Source organism: Haliotis rufescens, unplaced genomic scaffold, assembly GCF_023055435.1.
Source record: "Haliotis rufescens isolate VD_foot unplaced genomic scaffold, xgHalRufe1.0.p SCAF_145, whole genome shotgun sequence".
Classification (NCBI taxonomy): domain Eukaryota; kingdom Metazoa; phylum Mollusca; class Gastropoda; order Lepetellida; family Haliotidae; genus Haliotis; species Haliotis rufescens.
The window spans coordinates 1-19,304 of record NW_025963830.1 but is presented as its reverse complement, the minus strand read 5'-3'; the positions used below and the strand labels follow the sequence as shown (position 1 = coordinate 19,304).

Below are 19,304 nucleotides of genomic sequence, written 5' to 3'. Positions count from 1 at the left end.
ACCAAGGGCTGTAGCTGTGAAATGTGGACACCAAGGGCTGTAGCCCTGAAATGTGAACACCAAGGGCTGTAGCCGCGAAATGTGGACACCAAGGGCTGTAGTTGTAAAAGGTGGACACCAAGGGCTGTAGTTGTGAAATGTGGACACCAAGGGCTGTAGTTGAGAAATGTGGACACCAAGGGCTGTAGTTGTGAAATGTGGACACCAAGGGCTGTAGTTGTGAAATGTGGACACCTAGGGCTGTAGTTGTGAAATGTGGACACCAAGGGCTGTAGCCGCGAAATGTGGACAACAAGGGCTGTAGCCGCAAAATGTGGACACCAAGAGCTGTAGCTGTGAAACGTGGACACCAAGGGCTGTAACTGTGAAATGTGGACACCAAGGGCTGTATCTTTGAAATGTGGACACCAAGGGCTGTAGCTTTGAAATGTGGACACCAAGGGTTTACCTTTGAAATGTGGACACCAAGGGCTGTAGCTGTGAAATGTGGACACCTAGGGCTGTAGTTTTGAAATGTGGACACCAAGGGCTGTAGCCGCGAAATGTGGACACCAAGTGCTCTAGCCGCGAAATGTGGACACCAAGGGCTGTAGTTGTGAAATGTGGACACCAAGTGCTCTAGCCGCGAAATGTGGACACCAAGGGCTGTAGATTTGAAATATGGACACCAAGGGCTGTAGTTGTGAAATGCGGACACCAAGGGCTGTAGTTGAGAAATGTGGACACCAAGGGCTGTAGTTGTGAAATGTGGACACCAAGGGCTGTAGTTGTGAAATGTGGACACCAAGGGCTGTAGCCGCGAAATGTGGACAACAAGGGCTGTAGCCGCGAAATGTGGACACCAAGGGCTCTTGTTGTGAAATGTGGACACCAAGGGCTGTAGCTGTGAAATGTGGACACCAAGGGCTGTAGTTGTGAAATGTGGACACCAAGGGCTGTAGTTGTGAAACGTGGACACCAAGGGCTGTAGCTGTGAAATGTGGACACCAAGGGCTGTAGCTGTGAAATGTGGACACCAAGAGCTGTAGCTGTGAAACGTGGACACCAAGTGCTGTAACTGTGAAATGTGGACACCAAGGGCTGTAGTTGTGAAATGTGGACACCAAGGGCTGTAGTTGTGAAATGTGGACACCAAGGGCTGTAGTTGTGAAATGTGGACACCAAGGGCTGTAGTTGTGAAATGTGGACACCAAGGGCTGTAGTTGAGAAATGTGGACACCAAGGGCTGTAGTTGTTAAATGTGGACACCAAGGGCTGTAGTTGTGATATGTGGACACCTAGGGCTGTAGTTGTGAAATTGTGGACACCAAGGGCTGTAGCCGCGAAATGTGGACAACAAGGGCTATACCCGCGAAATGTGGACACCAAGGGCTGTAGTTGTGAAATGTGGACACCAAGGGCTGTAGCTGTGAAATGTGGACACCAAGGGCTGTAGTTGTGAAATGTGGACACCAAGGGCTGTAGCTGTGAAATGTGGACACCAAGGGCTGTAGCTGTGAAATGTGGACACCAAGAGCTGTAGCTGTGAAACGTGGACACCAAGGGCTGTAACTGTGAAATGTGGACACCAAGGGCTGTAGTTGTGAAATGTGGACACCAAGGGCTGTAGTTGTGAAATGCGGACACCAAGGGATGTAGCCGCAAAATGTGGACACCAAGGGCTGTAGTTGTAAAAGGTGGACACCAAGGGCTGTAGTTGTGAAATGTGGACACCAAGGGCTGTAGCTGTAAAATGTGGACACCAAGGGCTGTAGTTGTGAAATGTGGACACCAAGGGCTGTAGCCGCGAAATGTGGACACCAAGTGGTCTAGCCGCGAAATGTGGACACCAAGGGCTGTAGTTGTGAAATGTGGACACCAAGGGCTGTAGCTGTGAAATGTGGACACCAAGGGCTGTAGTTGTAAAATGCGGACACCAAGGGCTGTAGTTGTGAAATGTGGACACCAAGGGCTGTAGTTGTGAAATGTGGACACCAAGGGCTGTAGTTGAGAAATTTGGACACCAAGGGCTGTAGCCGCGAAATGTGGACACCAAGTGCTCTAGCCGCGAAATGTGGACACCAAGGGCTGTAGCTGTGAAATGTGGACGGCAAGGGCTGTAGTTGTGAAACGCGGACACCAAGGGCTGTAGTTGAGAAATGTGGACACCAAGGGCTGTAGTTGTGAAATGTGGACACCAAGGGCTGTAATTGTGAAATGTGGACACCTAGGGCTGTAGTTGTGAAATGTGGACACCAAGGGCTGTATCCGCGAAATGTGGACAACAAGGGCTGTAGCCGCGAAATGTGGACACCAAGGGCTGTAGTTGTGAAATGTGGATACCAAGGGCTGTAGCTGTGAAATGTGGACACCAAGGGCTGTAGTTGTGAAATGTGGACACCAAGGGCTGTAGTTGTGAAATGTGGACACCAAGGGCTGTAGCTGTGAAATGTGGACACCAAGGGCTGTAGTTGTGAAATGTGGACACCAATAGCTGTACCTGTGAAACGTGGACACCAAGGGCTGTAGTTGTGAAATGTGGACACCAAGGGCTGTAGTTGTGAAATGTGGACACCAAGGGCTGTAGTTGTGAAATGCGGACACCAAGGGATGTAGCCGCGAAATGTGGACACCAAGGGCTGTAGTTGTAAAAGGTGGACACCAAGGGCTGTAGTTGTGAAATGTGGACAACAAGGGCTGTAGTTGAGAAATGTGGACACCAAGGGCTGTAGTTGTGAAATGTGGACACCAAGGGCGGTAGTTTCGAAATGTGGACACCTAGGGCTGTAGTTGTGAAATGTGGACACCAAGGGCTGTAGCCGCGAAATGTGGACAACAAGGGCTGTAGCCGCGAAATGTGGACACCAAGAGCTGTAGCTGTGAAACGTGGACACCAAGGGCTGTAACTGTGAAATGTGGACACCAAGGGCTGTAGTTGTGAAATGTGGACACCAAGGGCTGTAGTTGTGAAATGCGGACACCAAGGGATGTAGCCGCGAAATGTGGACACCAAGGGCTGTAGTTGTAAAAGGTGGACACCAAGGGCTGTAGTTGTGAAATGTGGACACCAAGGGCTGTAGTTGTAAAAGGTGGACACCAAGGGCTGTAGTTGTGAAATGTGGACACCAAGAGCTGTAGCCGCGAAATGTGGACACCAAGGGCTGTAGTTGTAAAAGGTGGACACCAAGGGCTGTAGTTGTGAAATGTGGATACCAAGGGCTGTAGCTGTGAAATGTGGACACCAAGGGCTGTAGTTGTGAAATGTGGACACCAAGGGCTCTAGTTGTGAAATGTGGACACCAAGGGCTGTAGCTGTGAAATGTGGACACCAAGGGCTGTAGTTGTGAAATGTGGACACCAATAGCTGTAGCTGTGAAACGTGGACACCAAGGGCTGTAGTTGTGAAATGTGGACACCAAGGGCTGTAGTTGTGAAATGTGGACACCAAGGGCTGTAGTTGTGAAATGCGGACACCAAGGGATGTAGCCGCGAAATGTGGACACCAAGGGCTGTAGTTGTAAAAGGTGGACACCAAGGGCTGTAGTTGTGAAATGTGGACAACAAGGGCTGTAGTTGAGAAATGTGGACACCAAGGGCTGTAGTTGTGAAATGTGGACACCAAGGGCGGTAGTTTCGAAATGTGGACACCTAGGGCTGTAGTTGTGAAATGTGGACACCAAGGGCTGTAGCCGCGAAATGTGGACAACAAGGGCTGTAGCCGCGAAATGTGGACACCAAGAGCTGTAGCTGTGAAACGTGGACACCAAGGGCTGTAACTGTGAAATGTGGACACCAAGGTCTGTAGTTGTGAAATGTGGACACCAAGGGCTGTAGTTGTGAAATGCGGACACCAAGGGATGTAGCCACGAAATGTGGACACCAAGGGCTGTAGTTGTAAAAGGTGGACACCAAGGGCTGTAGTTGTGAAATGTGGACACCAAGGGCTGTAGTTGTAAAAGGTGGACACCAAGGGCTGTAGTTGTGAAATGTGGACACCAAGAGCTGTAGCCGCGAAATGTGGACACCAAGGGCTGTAGTTGTAAAAGGTGGACACCAAGGGCTGTAGTTGTGAAATGTGGACACCAAGGGCTGTAGTTGAGAAATGTGGACACCAAGGGCTGTAGTTGTGAAATGTGGACACCAAGGGCTGTAGTTGTGAAATGTGGACACCTAGGGCTGTAGTTGTGAAATGTGGACACCAAGGGCTGTAGCCGCGAAATGTGGACAACAAGGGCTGTAGCCGCGAAATGTGGACACCAAGAGCTGTAGCTGTGAAACGTGGACACCAAGGGCTGTAACTGTGAAATGTGGACACCAAGGGCTGTATCTTTGAAATGTGGACACCAAGGGCTGTAGCTTTGAAATGTGGACACCAAGGGTTTACCTTTGAAATGTGGACACCAAGGGCTGTAGCTGTGAAATGTGGACACCTAGGGCTGTAGTTGTGAAATGTGGACACCAAGGGCTGTAGCCGCGAAATGTGGACAACAAGGGCTGTACCCGCGAAATGTGGACACCGAGGGCTGTAGTTGTGAAATGTGGACACCAAGGGCTGTAGCTGTGAAATGTGGACACCAAGGGCTGTAGTTGTGAAATGTGGACACCTAGGGCTGTAGTTTTGAAATGTGGACACCAAGGGCTGTAGCCGCGAAATGTGGACACCAAGTGCTCTAGCCGCGAAATGTGGACACCAAGGGCTGTAGTTGTGAAATGTGGACACCAAGTGCTCTAGCCGCGAAATGTGGACACCAAGGGCTGTAGATTTGAAATATGGACACCAAGGGCTGTAGTTGTGAAATGCGGACACCAAGGGCTGTAGTTGAGAAATGTGGACACCAAGGGCTGTAGTTGTGAAATGTGGACACCAAGGGCTGTAGTTGTGAAATGTGGACACCAAGGGCTGTAGCCGCGAAATGTGGACAACAAGGGCTGTAGCCGCGAAATGTGGACACCAAGGGCTGTAGTTGTGAAAAGTGGACACCAAGGGCTGTAGTTGTGAAATGTGGACACCAAGGGCTGTAGCTTTGAAATGTGGACACCAAGGGCTTTAGCTTTGACATGTGGACACCAAGGGCTGTAGCTGTGAAATGTGGACACCAAGGGCTGTAGCCCTGAAATGTGAACACCAAGGGCTGTAGCCGCGAAATGTGGACACCAAGGGCTGTAGTTGTAAAAGGTGGACACCAAGGGCTGTAGTTGTGAAATGTGGACACCAAGGGCTGTAGTTGAGAAATGTGGACACCAAGGGCTGTAGTTGTGAAATGTGGACACCAAGGGCTGTAGTTGTGAAATGTGGACACCTAGGGCTGTAGTTGTGAAATGTGGACACCAAGGGCTGTAGCCGCGAAATGTGGACAACAAGGGCTGTAGCCGCGAAATGTGGACACCAAGAGCTGTAGCTGTGAAACGTGGACACCAAGGGCTGTAACTGTGAAATGTGGACACCAAGGGCTGTATCTTTGAAATGTGGACACCAAGGGCTGTAGCTTTGAAATGTGGACACCAAGGGTTTACCTTTGAAATGTGGACACCAAGGGCTGTAGCTGTGAAATGTGGACACCTAGGGCTGTAGTTGTGAAATGTGGACACCAAGGGCTGTAGCCGCGAAATGTGGACAACAAGGGCTGTACCCGCGAAATGTGGACACCGAGGGCTGTAGTTGTGAAATGTGGACACCAAGGGCTGTAGCTGTGAAATGTGGACACCAAGGGCTGTAGTTGTGAAATGTGGACACCAAGGGCTGTAGTTTTGAAATGTGGACACCAAGGGCTGTAGCCGCGAAATGAGGACACCAAGTGCTCTAGCCGCGAAATGTGGACACCAAGGGCTGTAGTTGTGAAATGTGGACACCAAGTGCTCTAGCCGCGAAATGTGGACACCAAGGGCTGTAGATTTGAAATATGGACACCAAGGGCTGTAGTTGTGAAATGCGGACACCAAGGGCTGTAGTTGAGAAATGTGGACACCAAGGGCTGTAGTTGTGAAATGTGGACACCAAGGGCTGTAGTTGTGAAATGTGGACACCAAGGGCTGTAGCCGCGAAATGTGGACAACAAGGGCTGTAGCCGCGAAATGTGGACACCAAGGGCTGTAGTTGTGAAAAGTGGACACCAAGGGCTGTAGTTGTGAAATGTGGACACCAAGGGCTGTAGCTTTGAAATGTGGACACCAAGGGCTTTAGCTTTGACATGTGGACACCAAGGGCTGTAGCTGTGAAATGTGGACACCAAGGGCTGTAGCCCTGAAATGTGAACACCAAGGGCTGTAGCCGCGAAATGTGGACACCAAGGGCTGTAGTTGTAAAAGGTGGACACCAAGGGCTGTAGTTGTGAAATGTGGACACCAAGGGCTGTAGTTGAGAAATGTGGACACCAAGGGCTGTAGTTGTGAAATGTGGACACCAAGGGCTGTAGTTGTGAAATGTGGACACCTAGGGCTGTAGTTGTGAAATGTGGACACCAAGGGCTGTAGCCGCGAAATGTGGACAACAAGGGCTGTAGCCGCGAAATGTGGACACCAAGAGCTGTAGCTGTGAAACGTGGACACCAAGGGCTGTAACTGTGAAATGTGGACACCAAGGGCTGTATCTTTGAAATGTGGACACCAAGGGCTGTAGCTTTGAAATGTGGACACCAAGGGTTTACCTTTGAAATGTGGACACCTAGGGCTGTAGCTGTGAAATGTGGACACCTAGGGCTGTAGTTGTGAAATGTGGACACCAAGGGCTGTAGCCGCGAAATGTGGACAACAAGGGCTGTACCCGCGAAATGTGGACAACGAGGGCTGTAGTTGTGAAATGTGGACACCAAGGGCTGTAGCTGTGAAATGTGGACACCAAGGGCTGTAGTTGTGAAATGTGGACACCAAGGGCTGTAGTTTTGAAATGTGGACACCAAGGGCTGTAGCCGCGAAATGTGGACACCAAGTGCTCTAGCCGCGAAATGTGGACACCAAGGGCTGTAGTTGTGAAATGTGGACACCAAGTGCTCTAGCCGCGAAATGTGGACACCAAGGGCTGTAGATTTGAAATATGGACACCAAGGGCTGTAGTTGTGAAATGCGGACACCAAGGGCTGTAGTTGAGAAATGTGGACACCAAGGGCTGTAGTTGTGAAATGTGGACACCAAGGGCTGTAGTTGTGAAATGTGGACACCAAGGGCTGTAGCCGCGAAATGTGGACAACAAGGGCTGTAGCCGCGAAATGTGGACACCAAGGGCTCTTGTTGTGAAATGTGGACACCAAGGGCTGTAGCTGTGAAATGTGGACACCAAGGGCTGTAGTTGTGAAATGTGGACACCAAGGGCTGTAGTTGTGAAACGTGGACACCAAGGGCTGTAGCTGTGAAATGTGGACACCAAGGGCTGTAGCTGTGAAATGTGGACACCAAGAGCTGTAGCTGTGAAACGTGGACACCAAGTGCTGTAACTGTGAAATGTGGACACCAAGGGCTGTAGTTGTGAAATGTGGACACCAAGGGCTGTAGTTGTGAAATGTGGACACCAAGGGCTGTAGTTGTGAAATGTGGACACCAAGGGCTGTAGTTGTGAAATGTGGACACCAAGGGCTGTAGTTGAGAAATGTGGACACCAAGGGCTGTAGTTGTTAAATGTGGACACCAAGGGCTGTAGTTATGATATGTGGACACCAAGGGCTGTAGTTGTGAAATTGTGGACACCAAGGGCTGTAGCCGCGAAATGTGGACAACAAGGGCTGTAGCCGCGAAATGTGGACACCAAGGGCTGTAGTTGTGAAATGTGGACACCAAGGGCTGTAGCTGTGAAATGTGGACACCAAGGGCTGTAGTTGTGAAATGTGGACACCAAGGGCTGTAGCTGTGAAATGTGGACACCAAGGGCTGTAGCTGTGAAATGTGGACACCAAGAGCTGTAGCTGTGAAACGTGGACACCAAGGGCTGTAACTGTGAAATGTGGACACCAAGGGCTGTAGTTGTGAAATGTGGACACCAAGGGCTGTAGTTGTGAAATGCGGACACCAAGGGATGTAGCCGCGAAATGTGGACACCAAGGGCTGTAGTTGTAAAAGGTGGACACCAAGGGCTGTAGTTGTGAAATGTGGACACCAAGGGCTGTAGTTGTGAAATGTGGACACCAAGGGCTGTAGCCGCGAAATGTGGACACCAAGTGGTCTAGCCGCGAAATGTGGACACCAAGGGCTGTAGTTGTGAAATGTGGACACCAAGGGCTGTAGCTGTGAAATGTGGACACCAAGGGCTGTAGTTGTGAAATGCGGACACCAAGGGCTGTAGTTGTGAAATGTGGACACCAAGGGCTGTAGTTGTGAAATGTGGACACCAAGGGCTGTAGTTGAGAAATGTGGACACCAAGGGCTGTAGTTGTGAAATGTGGACACCAAGGGCTGTAGTTCTGAAATGTGGACACCAAGGGCTGTAGCCGCGAAATGTGGACACCAAGTGGTCTAGCCGCGAAATGTGGACACCAAGGGCTGTAGTTGTGAAATGTGGACACCAAGGGCTGTAGCTGTGAAATGTGGACACCAAGGGCTGTAGTTGTAAAATGCGGACACCAAGGGCTGTAGTTGTGAAATGTGGACACCAAGGGCTGTAGTTGTGAAATGTGGACACCAAGGGCTGTAGTTGAGAAATTTGGACACCAAGGGCTGTAGCCGCGAAATGTGGACACCAAGTGCTCTAGCCGCGAAATGTGGACACCAAGGGCTGTAGCTGTGAAATGTGGACACCAAGGGCTGTAGTTGTGAAACGCGGACACCAAGGGCTGTAGTTGAGAAATGTGGACACCAAGGGCTGTAGTTGTGAAATGTGGACACCAAGGGCTGTAGTTGTGAAATGTGGACACCTAGGGCTGTAGTTGTGAAATGTGGACACCAAGGGCTGTATCCGCGAAATGTGGACAACAAGGGCTGTAGCCGCGAAATGTGGACACCAAGGGCTGTAGTTGTGAAATGTGGATACCAAGGGCTGTAGCTGTGAAATGTGGACACCAAGGGCTGTAGTTGTGAAATGTGGACACCAAGGGCTGTAGTTGTGAAATGTGGACACCAAGGGCTGTAGCTGTGAAATGTGGACACCAAGGGCTGTAGTTGTGAAATGTGGACACCAATAGCACTAGCTGTGAAACGTGGACACCAAGGGCTGTAGTTGTGAAATGTGGACACCAAGGGCTGTAGTTGTGAAATGTGGACACCAAGGGCTGTAGTTGTGAAATGCGGACACCAAGGGATGTAGCCGCGAAATGTGGACACCAAGGGCTGTAGTTGTAAAATGTGGACACCAAGGGCTGTAGTTGTGAAATGTGGACAACAAGGGCTGTAGTTGAGAAATGTGGACACCAAGGGCTGTAGTTGTGAAATGTGGACACCAAGGGCGGTAGTTTCGAAATGTGGACACCTAGGGCTGTAGTTGTGAAATGTGGACACCAAGGGCTGTAGCCGCGAAATGTGGACAACAAGGGCTGTAGCCGCGAAATGTGGACACCAAGAGCTGTAGCTGTGAAACGTGGACACCAAGGGCTGTAACTGTGAAATGTGGACACCAAGGGCTGTAGTTGTGAAATGTGGACACCAAGGGCTGTAGTTGTGAAATGCGGACACCAAGGGATGTAGCCGCGAAATGTGGACACCAAGGGCTGTAGTTGTAAAAGGTGGACACCAAGGGCTGTAGTTGTGAAATGTGGACACCAAGGGCTGTAGTTGTAAAAGGTGGACACCAAGGGCTGTAGTTGTGAAATGTGGACACCAAGGGCTGTAGTTGTGAAATGGGGACACCAATGGCTGAAGCCGCGAAATGTGGACACCAAGGGCTGTAGCCGCGAAATATGGACACCAAAGGCTTTAGCCGCGAAATGTGGACACCAAGGGCTGTAGTTGTGAAATATTGCTCAGCAAAAAGGGAAAGTTAACTATTGGAAAGATGAAGTGATCCCGTTTTGTCACACAATCATGTGGAGAGTATTTTGTCACTCCGAATTTTTATGCATAGATCTAGATATGAAACAGATGAGGCAGTCTCACTGGTCTCCTATTTTCTTAGTTTAGTTGTGTAAATCAGAAGAAGTGAATTGGCTACTAGACGGTTATTGAACGATATCAGGTCATCAATATACCTGAAGCTTGATTTTAACTTCTCGGCCAAATAACCTTGTCGTCACTTTGCCAAATTCCGATTCATATACATAAGAATCAGATCAACAAGAAGGGGAGCACAATTGGTGCTCATAGCGATGTGTACTTCTTGCCTAAATGCCGATGGCGTGTGCTGTCATTTTTGACAAATTGCCTTGAACCCCTGAAGATAAATATGTGACTATATGTGGTCACAACGTCTTGCAATAAAAGCCCCATGGGTCAAGGGATGAAGTCTTTTTTTAAATGTGTGATGTGGGACAGTGATGTACAAAGTTCAAACATCAAATGTTTTTACAGAATTGAACTTAAGCAAATCCTTTGAGTTTTGAGAATCCACATAGTATTAATTCCACTTTCTGTGAATATACCGAAAATCGTATCATGATTGTATTGAGGTAAATCTTTGTGACAGGCATTTGATGGTACAATTGCTATACCCAGCAATATATATCTCTCTGTACGGTTTTTGGAATCCAGTACAAAAGGGGAATGGTCGTGTCTTCAGGTTTTAGTGTCAAGCAGAAAGTTGATAGTACTGATGCATGGTTTTGGCAGATTTCTTTCTCAGTAAATATGGTTGCCTTATGTGTGGCATTATTTCATATGTCACTTATGACAAGTTCCTTGATCAAATGATTAATGAAGTGATGCTTTTATACAATGGTTGTAGATGAAATGGTGTTCGTGTAGGAAAAAAATGTTTGGTGAAATTTCAATAATAAGTTATCCTATGCTGTGTCTTTTTGGACGCATTGACCTTCAAGGTCATGACGTTGTAATATTTCAGGAATATGAATAAATCTTTTTCCAGAAATAATCCTAGATTTAGTATCATAGGCCTCGCAGAAGAGCATGCCTGTGGGTTTCACCTAAGTGGTAAACGTCTGAGGCCTGCATCATTTTGGGCTTTCCTCCCATATTAAGCTGGCACGCCGTGATATGACTGGAATACTGTTCGAAGTAGCGTTAAACCCTAACTCACTCACTCACTCACTCACTCACTCACTCACTCTGGTGTCCCCTGCCGAGATGTAGCTGGAATATACTGCTGAAAGCAGCTTAAAACCAGGCCAACTACCACATTAATGTCTCTAAATGACCGTATAAATAACTCACTAAATGGATGCGACGTTACCACTGCGACGTTAAATTGTAATTCAGCCACAATACATCTGGACAACAATGCCTCTAAAGAAGCTGTTATATTGTTGAGAGGCTTGCTAAGTAACATTAACTTTCTAAACTAAGTTGTAGGGTTTCAACAAGTATCAATAAAAAAAGAAGTATACTGATTCAAATTAAAAACTTCACATTTTTAAAAGTAATCACATATATGATATACAACGGACAAATGTATCAGAGAAGGTAATTTTTAATCATTAATGTCCAAAGAAGGATTTTAATTAACGGTGTAACCATAATTTGTTACAAGCACCTACGGTATTCGGTAATAACATCAACATTTTAAATCATAAGTCCCAAGCACGAGAATATGATGGCACACAAGCTCAGTAGCGTGTATGGCCAGCATGTGCGTTGACAACTGCCACACAACGCCTCCGCATTGACCTTGTGATGCTTGTGAACACATGATTGGGAAGACGACGCCATTGTTGCTGCAAAAGGGTGCCAAGATCTTGCAAATTCTGTGGTTGGTTCTGGAGAGTGCGCAGACTTCTGCCAAGAGCATCCCAGACGTGTTCGATGGGATTTAGGTCGGGAGACCTTGACGGCCAGTCCATGACGTTGTCTCCCGCCTTCTGAAGGAAATTCCTTGTCAAAATTGCTGTGTGGGGTCTGGCATTGTCGTGTTGGAAGATCAAACCGGGTCCATGTGCTGCCATAAAAGGCAAAAGTTCTGGTGCCAGTACCTGGTCGCGGTAAGCAGCAGCGTTGAGGTTGCCACGGATTACAAGAAGCCTGGAACGTGCATTGCCACAGAAAGCACCCCACACCATGACACTTCCGCCTCGAAATCTGAACTTCCTGTACACAACACTGGGCGTAACGTTCATGACGGCGCCTCCACACCCTCGCCCTACCATCAGCAAATCGAAGATTAAATCGGGATTCATCACTGAAGACGACTTGATTCCGATTCCTCTGAGCCCATCGTAAGTGTCGCTGTGCCCACAATTGACGTTGACGTCTGTGTAATTGAGTCAGAATCGGCCCGCAGTATGGTCGTCGTGCTTGCAGGTGAGCAGTTCTCAGACGTCTTCGAACAGTTTGGGCACTCAGTCTACCCCTAAACAGTTCATTTCTGGTTGATGTAGCCGTCAAAAATCGGTTACTGAGGTGACGTAAGACAATCTGACGATCCTCTGCATATGACGTCACACGTGGTCGACCTGGCCGAGGTCGATTAGCGGTGGTACCCGTTTGCTGTAGACGCGTCTGTAAATCATAAACAGTCCGTCGACTACAACCCGTCGTCCTTGCGACTTCAGCTACGGACGTTCCCGTCTGCAACATGCCGATGGCATGTTCACGTTGCACATTTGAAAGGCGTGGCATGACAAATGGCCGTAAAGACTTTTGTTTTCTTGTGTTTTTCTTTCTGTGCTAATGACTGCTAACAAGTATGGCTGAAAACACGTGCGGTATTATGGCCACGTGACCAGTTGCACGTGAAAAAATCACTTTTGCCACTATAGTGCTGTGCACATGATTTTGATCGATTCACCTGCACAAAAACGGGTGTTATCTAAAGACAATACGTGGCCATTACTGTTTAAATACACAATAAGGGCCCACAATGATAACTGGTCAAAATGTTAAAATCTTTGGATTGTGAAGTTTTTAATTTGGTTCAGTATATATGGTGTCTCATAAGACACACATGCCACATCATCATTAAGAGGTGCTCAAGACAGGTGCGATCCTAGTTACTCGTGTGCCATGCTAGTTTGCCTTATACCACCTGGTGTGAACCATGGGGGGTGAGTGAGTCCACAGAACAATGACATTTCAGCGATCACGTGATTACCTGTTTGTAATAAGACCTGAGTCTGGCATGTTACAATCATCACTCACCCGATTCAAGAGATGTTGATGGTTGACGAATGGGTTTGAAATACCTTGATCCTGGTTGACTGAATCCTGCACTGGTCTGATTTAGAGAAGATTGCTGACCACTACAGACTTGGCGATCTTCGTTATAAAAGAAGGAATCACATTCCGACTGCGCAAGGCATGATCTAGCGCAGGAAATGGCGTTTTTAATGTCCGATATTTGAAAAACAACATTTTCTGAAACAAGAATGTTGTCAAACATCATGTCTTGTCTAAACAGCATCTGGCGAAAGGTTTTCCCTGGCACCCTGTCAGGAAATGCCATGAAGAAGATGCCCACGTGAAGGAGAACTGGCAACATCATTCTTCAGGTGAATAAAGGCACTGACGGGAGACTGGCGTGTGGCTGTACTACCAATGGTCAGCGAGTGCTACTAGATATAGCTGTAAAAATCAATAGAAGAATGAGAGCTGTTTCAAAGAACATTGAAAAGAACAACAATAACGGAGAAGCGTTCTGTGTGCAAAAGCACTTGGAATCAAACAAAAGAATACTCGCCATGAGTGCGTTCAACCTAGCCATCATACATTATACATCAGCCATCACGCGCCGTCAAGGAAACCTTCACCTACGGTCATGCATCGCGATCCACAACAAAAACACCTCAAATATCTCCACACTATATATATGTTCAGTGTTTGTAAGTTTCAAAGTCTTTGTGTGATACAAGTAAAGACAGTGTGTTCTAAGAATGCCATTAGTCCTCACTCATGTCAGTGCCGTACTGTTTGCTCACCTCTGGTTTACATGTTTGTTTAGTGACACACTAGCCTGAAAAACAGTTTGTAATTGAAAACCCTGGTCAGGAGAACACTACGATCACATGATTATTTACGGGTTTTTGAAAACAGTTTTACTTCAGCAACATGTATGTAGTGTTAACTGATACTCCCCAGGAGGAGGAATCAGTGTTACAGTCATAAAGCAGCACACTCCGCAATTGGAGGAATTACGTTATTTTCAAATACGTTATCTCTGTATAAATGCAAGGTTATGAGAGTTAACACAAACGTGGGACAAATGTTCCCATGCTTGTCGTTAAAGGTGACTGACGGGATCGAGTGGTCAGTCTCGCTGATTTGGCTGATGCATATCATCGTATCTCAATTGCGTACATCCAAGCTCTTTGTCACTAAGGTTGGTAGATGAAAGAGACTTTCTGTTTAAGGTTCTATTGCATTGGGAAACGTGTTTCGTATGATCAGGAAAACGTTTTGTCGTTTTTGTTTACATTTGACAGCATAAGGGATCAAAGATGAATATCTAAAAAACACGTTAAAATATCAACAAGGAAAATTTATTTTTACAGAGCCAAATATCCATATTTGGAGAATTGTAGATAATTTCAAATGAAAAATGTCTAAACAAAGTCACCCTTTTACTTACTTAAATGCCCATGGTTGTGTTGTGCCGCCATTACAAGGACAAAGCCCACAAAGTTTCAGCTTCATTTGTTTCGTATTGTCTGAGGAGACGTAGTATTCAATGCAAAGTGAGGCGTTTTGAGAGAAACTAAGAGCGTGTACAAAATGCAAAGGTCAAAGCAAGGTCACAATTAATAATATTGCTACAAAAGGAACATTGGGTCGGGTCCTGCTGTGAGTAAGGGCATTAAATATGTCAATATGGTTGCTGTGAGTAAGGGCATTAAATATGTCAATATGGTTGCTGTTAGTAAGGGCATTAAATATGTCAATATGATTGCTGTGAGTAAAGGCATTAAATATGTCAATATGGTTACTGTGAGTAAGGGCATTAAATATGTCAATATGGTTGCTGTGAGTAAAGGCATTAAATATGTCAATATGGTTGCTGTGAGTAAGGGCATTAAATATGTCAATATGGTTGCTGTGAGTAAGGGCATTAAATATGTCAATATGGTTGCTGTGAGTAAGGGCATTAAATATGTCAATATGGTTGCTGTGAGTAAGGGCATTAAATATGTCAATATGGTTGCTGTGAGTAAGGGCATTAAATATGTCAATATGGTTGCTGTGAGTAAAGGCATTAAATATGTCAATATGGTTACTGTGAGTAAGGGCATTAAATATGTCAATATGGTTGCTGTGAGTAAAGGCATTAAATATGTCAATATGGTTGCTGTGAGTAAGGGCATTAAATATGTCAATATGGTTGCTGTGAGTAAGGGCATTAAATATGTCAATGTGGTTGCTGTGAGTAAGGGCATTAAATATGCCAATATGGTTGCTGTGAGTAAAGGCATTAAATATGTCAATATGGTTGCTGTGAGTAAAGGCATTAAATATGTCAATATGGTTGCTGTGAGTTAGGGCATTAAATATGTCAATATGGTTGCTGTGAGTAAAGGCATTAAATATGTCAATATGGTTGCTGTGAGTAAGGGCATTAAATATGTCAATATGGTTGCTGTGAGTTAGGGCATTAAATATGTCAATATGGTTGCTGTTAGTAAGGGCATTAAATATGTCAATGTGGTTGCTGTGAGTAAGGGCATTAAATATGCCAATATGGTTGCTGTGAGTAAGGGCATTAAATATGTCAATATGGTTGCTGTTAGTAAGGGCATTAAATATGTCAATATGGTTCCTGTGAGTAAAGGCATTAAATATGTCAATATGGTTGCTGTGAGTAAGGGCATTAAATATGTCAATATGGTTGCTGTGAGTAAAGGCATTAAATATGTCAATATGGTTGCTGTGAGTAAAGGCATTAAATATGTCAATATGGTTGCTGTGAGTTAGGGCATTAAATATGTCAATATGGTTGCTGTGAGTAAAGGCATTAAATATGTCAATATGGTTGCTGTGAGTAAAGGCATTAAATATGTCAATATGGTTGCTGTGAGTTAGGGCATTAAATATGTCAATATGGTTGCTGTTAGTAAGGGCATTAAATATGTCAATATGGTTGCTGTGAGTAAAGGCATTAAATATGTCAATATGGTTGCTGTGAGTAAAGGCATTAAATATGTCAATATGGTTGCTGTGAGTAAGGGCATTAAATATGTCAATATGGTTGCTGTGAGTAAAGGCATTAAATATGTCAATATGGTTGCTGTGAGTAAAGGCATTAAATATGTCAATATGGTTGCTGTGAGTAAGGGCATTAAATATGTCAATATGGTTGCTGTGAGTTAGGGCATTAAATATGTCAATATGGTTGCTGTTAGTAAGGGCATTAAATATGTCAATATGGTTGCTGTGAGTAAAGGCATTAAATATGTCAATATGGTTGCTGTGAGTAAAGGCATTAAATATGTCAATATGGTTGCTGTGAGTAAGGGCATTAAATATGTCAATATGGTTGCTGTGAGTAAAGGCATTAAATATGTCAATATGGTTGCTGTGAGTAAAGGCATTAAATATGTCAATATGGTTGCTGTGAGTAAGGGCATTAAATATGTCAATATGGTTGCTGTGAGTAAGGGCATTAAATATGTCAATATGGTTGCTGTGAGTAAAGGCATTAAATATGTCAATATGGTTGCTGTGAGTAAAGGCATTAAATATGTCAATATGGTTGCTGTGAGTAAAGGCATTAAATATGTCAATATGGTTGCTGTGAGTAAAGGCATTAAATATGTCAATATGGTTGCTGTGAGTAAGGGCATTAAATATGTCAATATGGTTGCTGTGAGTTAGGGCATTAAATATGTCAATATGGTTGCTGTTAGTAAGGGCATTAAATATGTCAATATGGTTGCTGTGAGTAAAGGCATTAAATATGTCAATATGGTTGCTGTGAGTAAAGGCATTAAATATGTCAATATGGTTGCTGTGAGTAAGGGCATTAAATATGTCAATATGGTTGCTGTGAGTAAAGGCATTAAATATGTCAATATGGTTGCTGTGAGTAAAGGCATTAAATATGTCAATATGGTTGCTGTGAGTAAGGGCATTAAATATGTCAATATGGTTGCTGTGAGTAAAGGCATTAAATATGTCAATATGGTTGCTGTGAGTAAGGGCATTAAATATGTCAATATGGTTGCTGTGAGTTAGGGCATTAAATATGTCAATATGGTTGCTGTTAGTAAGGGCATTAAATATGTCAATATGGTTGCTGTGAGTAAAGGCATTAAATATGTCAATATGGTTGCTGTGAGTAAAGGCATTAAATATGTCAATATGGTTGCTGTGAGTAAGGGCATTAAATATGTCAATATGGTTGCTGTGAGTAAAGGCATTAAATATGTCAATATGGTTGCTGTGAGTAAAGGCATTAAATATGTCAATATGGTTGCTGTGAGTAAGGGCATTAAATATGTCAATGTGGTTGCTGTGAGTAAGGGCATTAAATATGTCAATATGGTTGCTGTGAGTAAAGGCATTAAATATGTCAATATGGTTGCTGTGAGTAAAGGCATTAAATATGTCAATATGGTTGCTGTGAGTAAGGGCATTAAATATGTCAATATGGTTGCTGTGAGTAAAGGCATTAAATATGTCAATATGGTTGCTGTGAGTAAGGGCATTAAATATGTCAATATGGTTGCTGTGAGTTAGGGCATTAAATATGTCAATATGGTTGCTGTTAGTAAGGGCATTAAATATGTCAATATGGTTGCTGTGAGTAAAGGCATTAAATATGTCAATATGGTTGCTGTGAGTAAAGGCATTAAATATGTCAATATGGTTGCTGTGAGTAAAGGCATTAAATATGTCAATATGGTTGCTGTGAGTAAAGGCATTAAATATGTCAATATGGTTGCTGTGAGTAAGGGCATTAAATATGTCAATATGGTTGCTGTGAGTAAAGGCATTAAATATGTCAACATGGTTGCTGTGAGTAAAGGCATTAAATATGTCAATATGGTTGCTGTGAGTAAGGGCATTAAATATGTCAATATGGTTGCTGTGAGTAAGGGCATTAAATATGTCAATATGGTTGCTGTGAGTAAAGGCATTAAATATGTCAATATGGTTGCTGTGAGTAAAGGCATTAAATATGTCAATATGGTTGCTGTGAGTAAAGGCATTAAATATGTCAATATGGTTGCTGTGAGTAAAGGCATTAAATATGTCAATATGGTTGCTGTGAGTAAGGGCATTAAATATGTCAATATGGTTGCTGTGAGTTAGGGCATTAAATATGTCAATATGGTTGCTGTTAGTAAGGGCATTAAATATGTCAATATGGTTGCTGTGAGTAAAGGCATTAAATATGTCAATATGGTTGCTGTGAGTAAAGGCATTGAATATGTCAATATGGTTGCTGTGAGTAAAGGCATTAAATATGTCAATATGGTTGCTGTGAGTAAAGGCATTAAATATGTCAATATGGTTGCTGTGAGTAAGGGCATTAAATATGTCAATATGGTTGCTGTGAGTAAGGGCATTAAATATGTCAATATGGTTGCTGTGAGTAAAGGCATTAAATATGTCAATATGGTTGCTGTGAGTAAAGGCATTAAATATGTCAATATGGTTGCTGTGAGTAAGGGCATTAAATATGTCAATATGGTTGCTGTGAGTAAAGGCATTAAATATGTCAATATGGTTGCTGTGAGTAAAGGCATTAAATATGTCAATATGGTTGCTGTGAGTAAAGGCATTAAATATGTCAATATGGTTGCTGTGAGTAAAGGCATTAAATATGTCAATATGGTTGCTGTGAGTAAAGGCATTAAATATGTCAATATGGTTGCTGTGAGTAAGGGCATTAAATATGTCAATATGGTTGCTGTGAGTAAAGGCATTAAATATGTCAATATGGTTGCTGTGAGTAAAGGCATTAAATATGTCAATATGGTTGCTGTGAGTAAGGGCATTAAATATGTCAATATGGTTGCTGTGAGTAAAGGCATTAAATATGTCAATATGGTTGCTGTGAGTAAAGGCATTAAATATGTCAATATGGTTGCTGTGAGTAAGGGCATTAAATATGTCAATATGGTTGCTGTGAGTAAAGGCATTAAATATGTCAATATGGTTGCTGTGAGTAAAGGCATTAAATATGTCAAAATGGTTGCTGTGAGTAAAGGCATTAAATATGTCAATATGGTTGCTGTGAGTAAAGGCATTAAATATGTCAATATGGTTGCTGTGAGTTAGGGCATTAAATATGTCAATATGGTTGCTGTGAGTAAAGGCATTAAATATGTCAATATGGTTGCTGTGAGTAAAGGCATTAAATATGTCAA

The 19,304-nt window shown here is 44.4% G+C and overlaps 1 protein-coding gene across 2 annotated transcripts in view; it reads right to left on the bottom strand.

Annotated features, from left to right (window-relative positions):
- Nucleotides 1-13,539, bottom strand: part of LOC125379753 — an 80,494-nt gene extending 66,955 nt beyond the window's left edge. For both annotated transcript variants that reach the window (XM_048395791.1, XM_048395792.1), the window contains exon 1: nucleotides 13,141-13,539. In XM_048395791.1, coding sequence (XP_048251748.1) covers nucleotides 13,141-13,483 — 343 coding nt within the window. In that variant the 5' untranslated portion in view covers nucleotides 13,484-13,539. The remainder of the gene's footprint in view (nucleotides 1-13,140) is intronic.
- Between the last annotated feature and the right edge of the window lie 5,765 nt (nucleotides 13,540-19,304).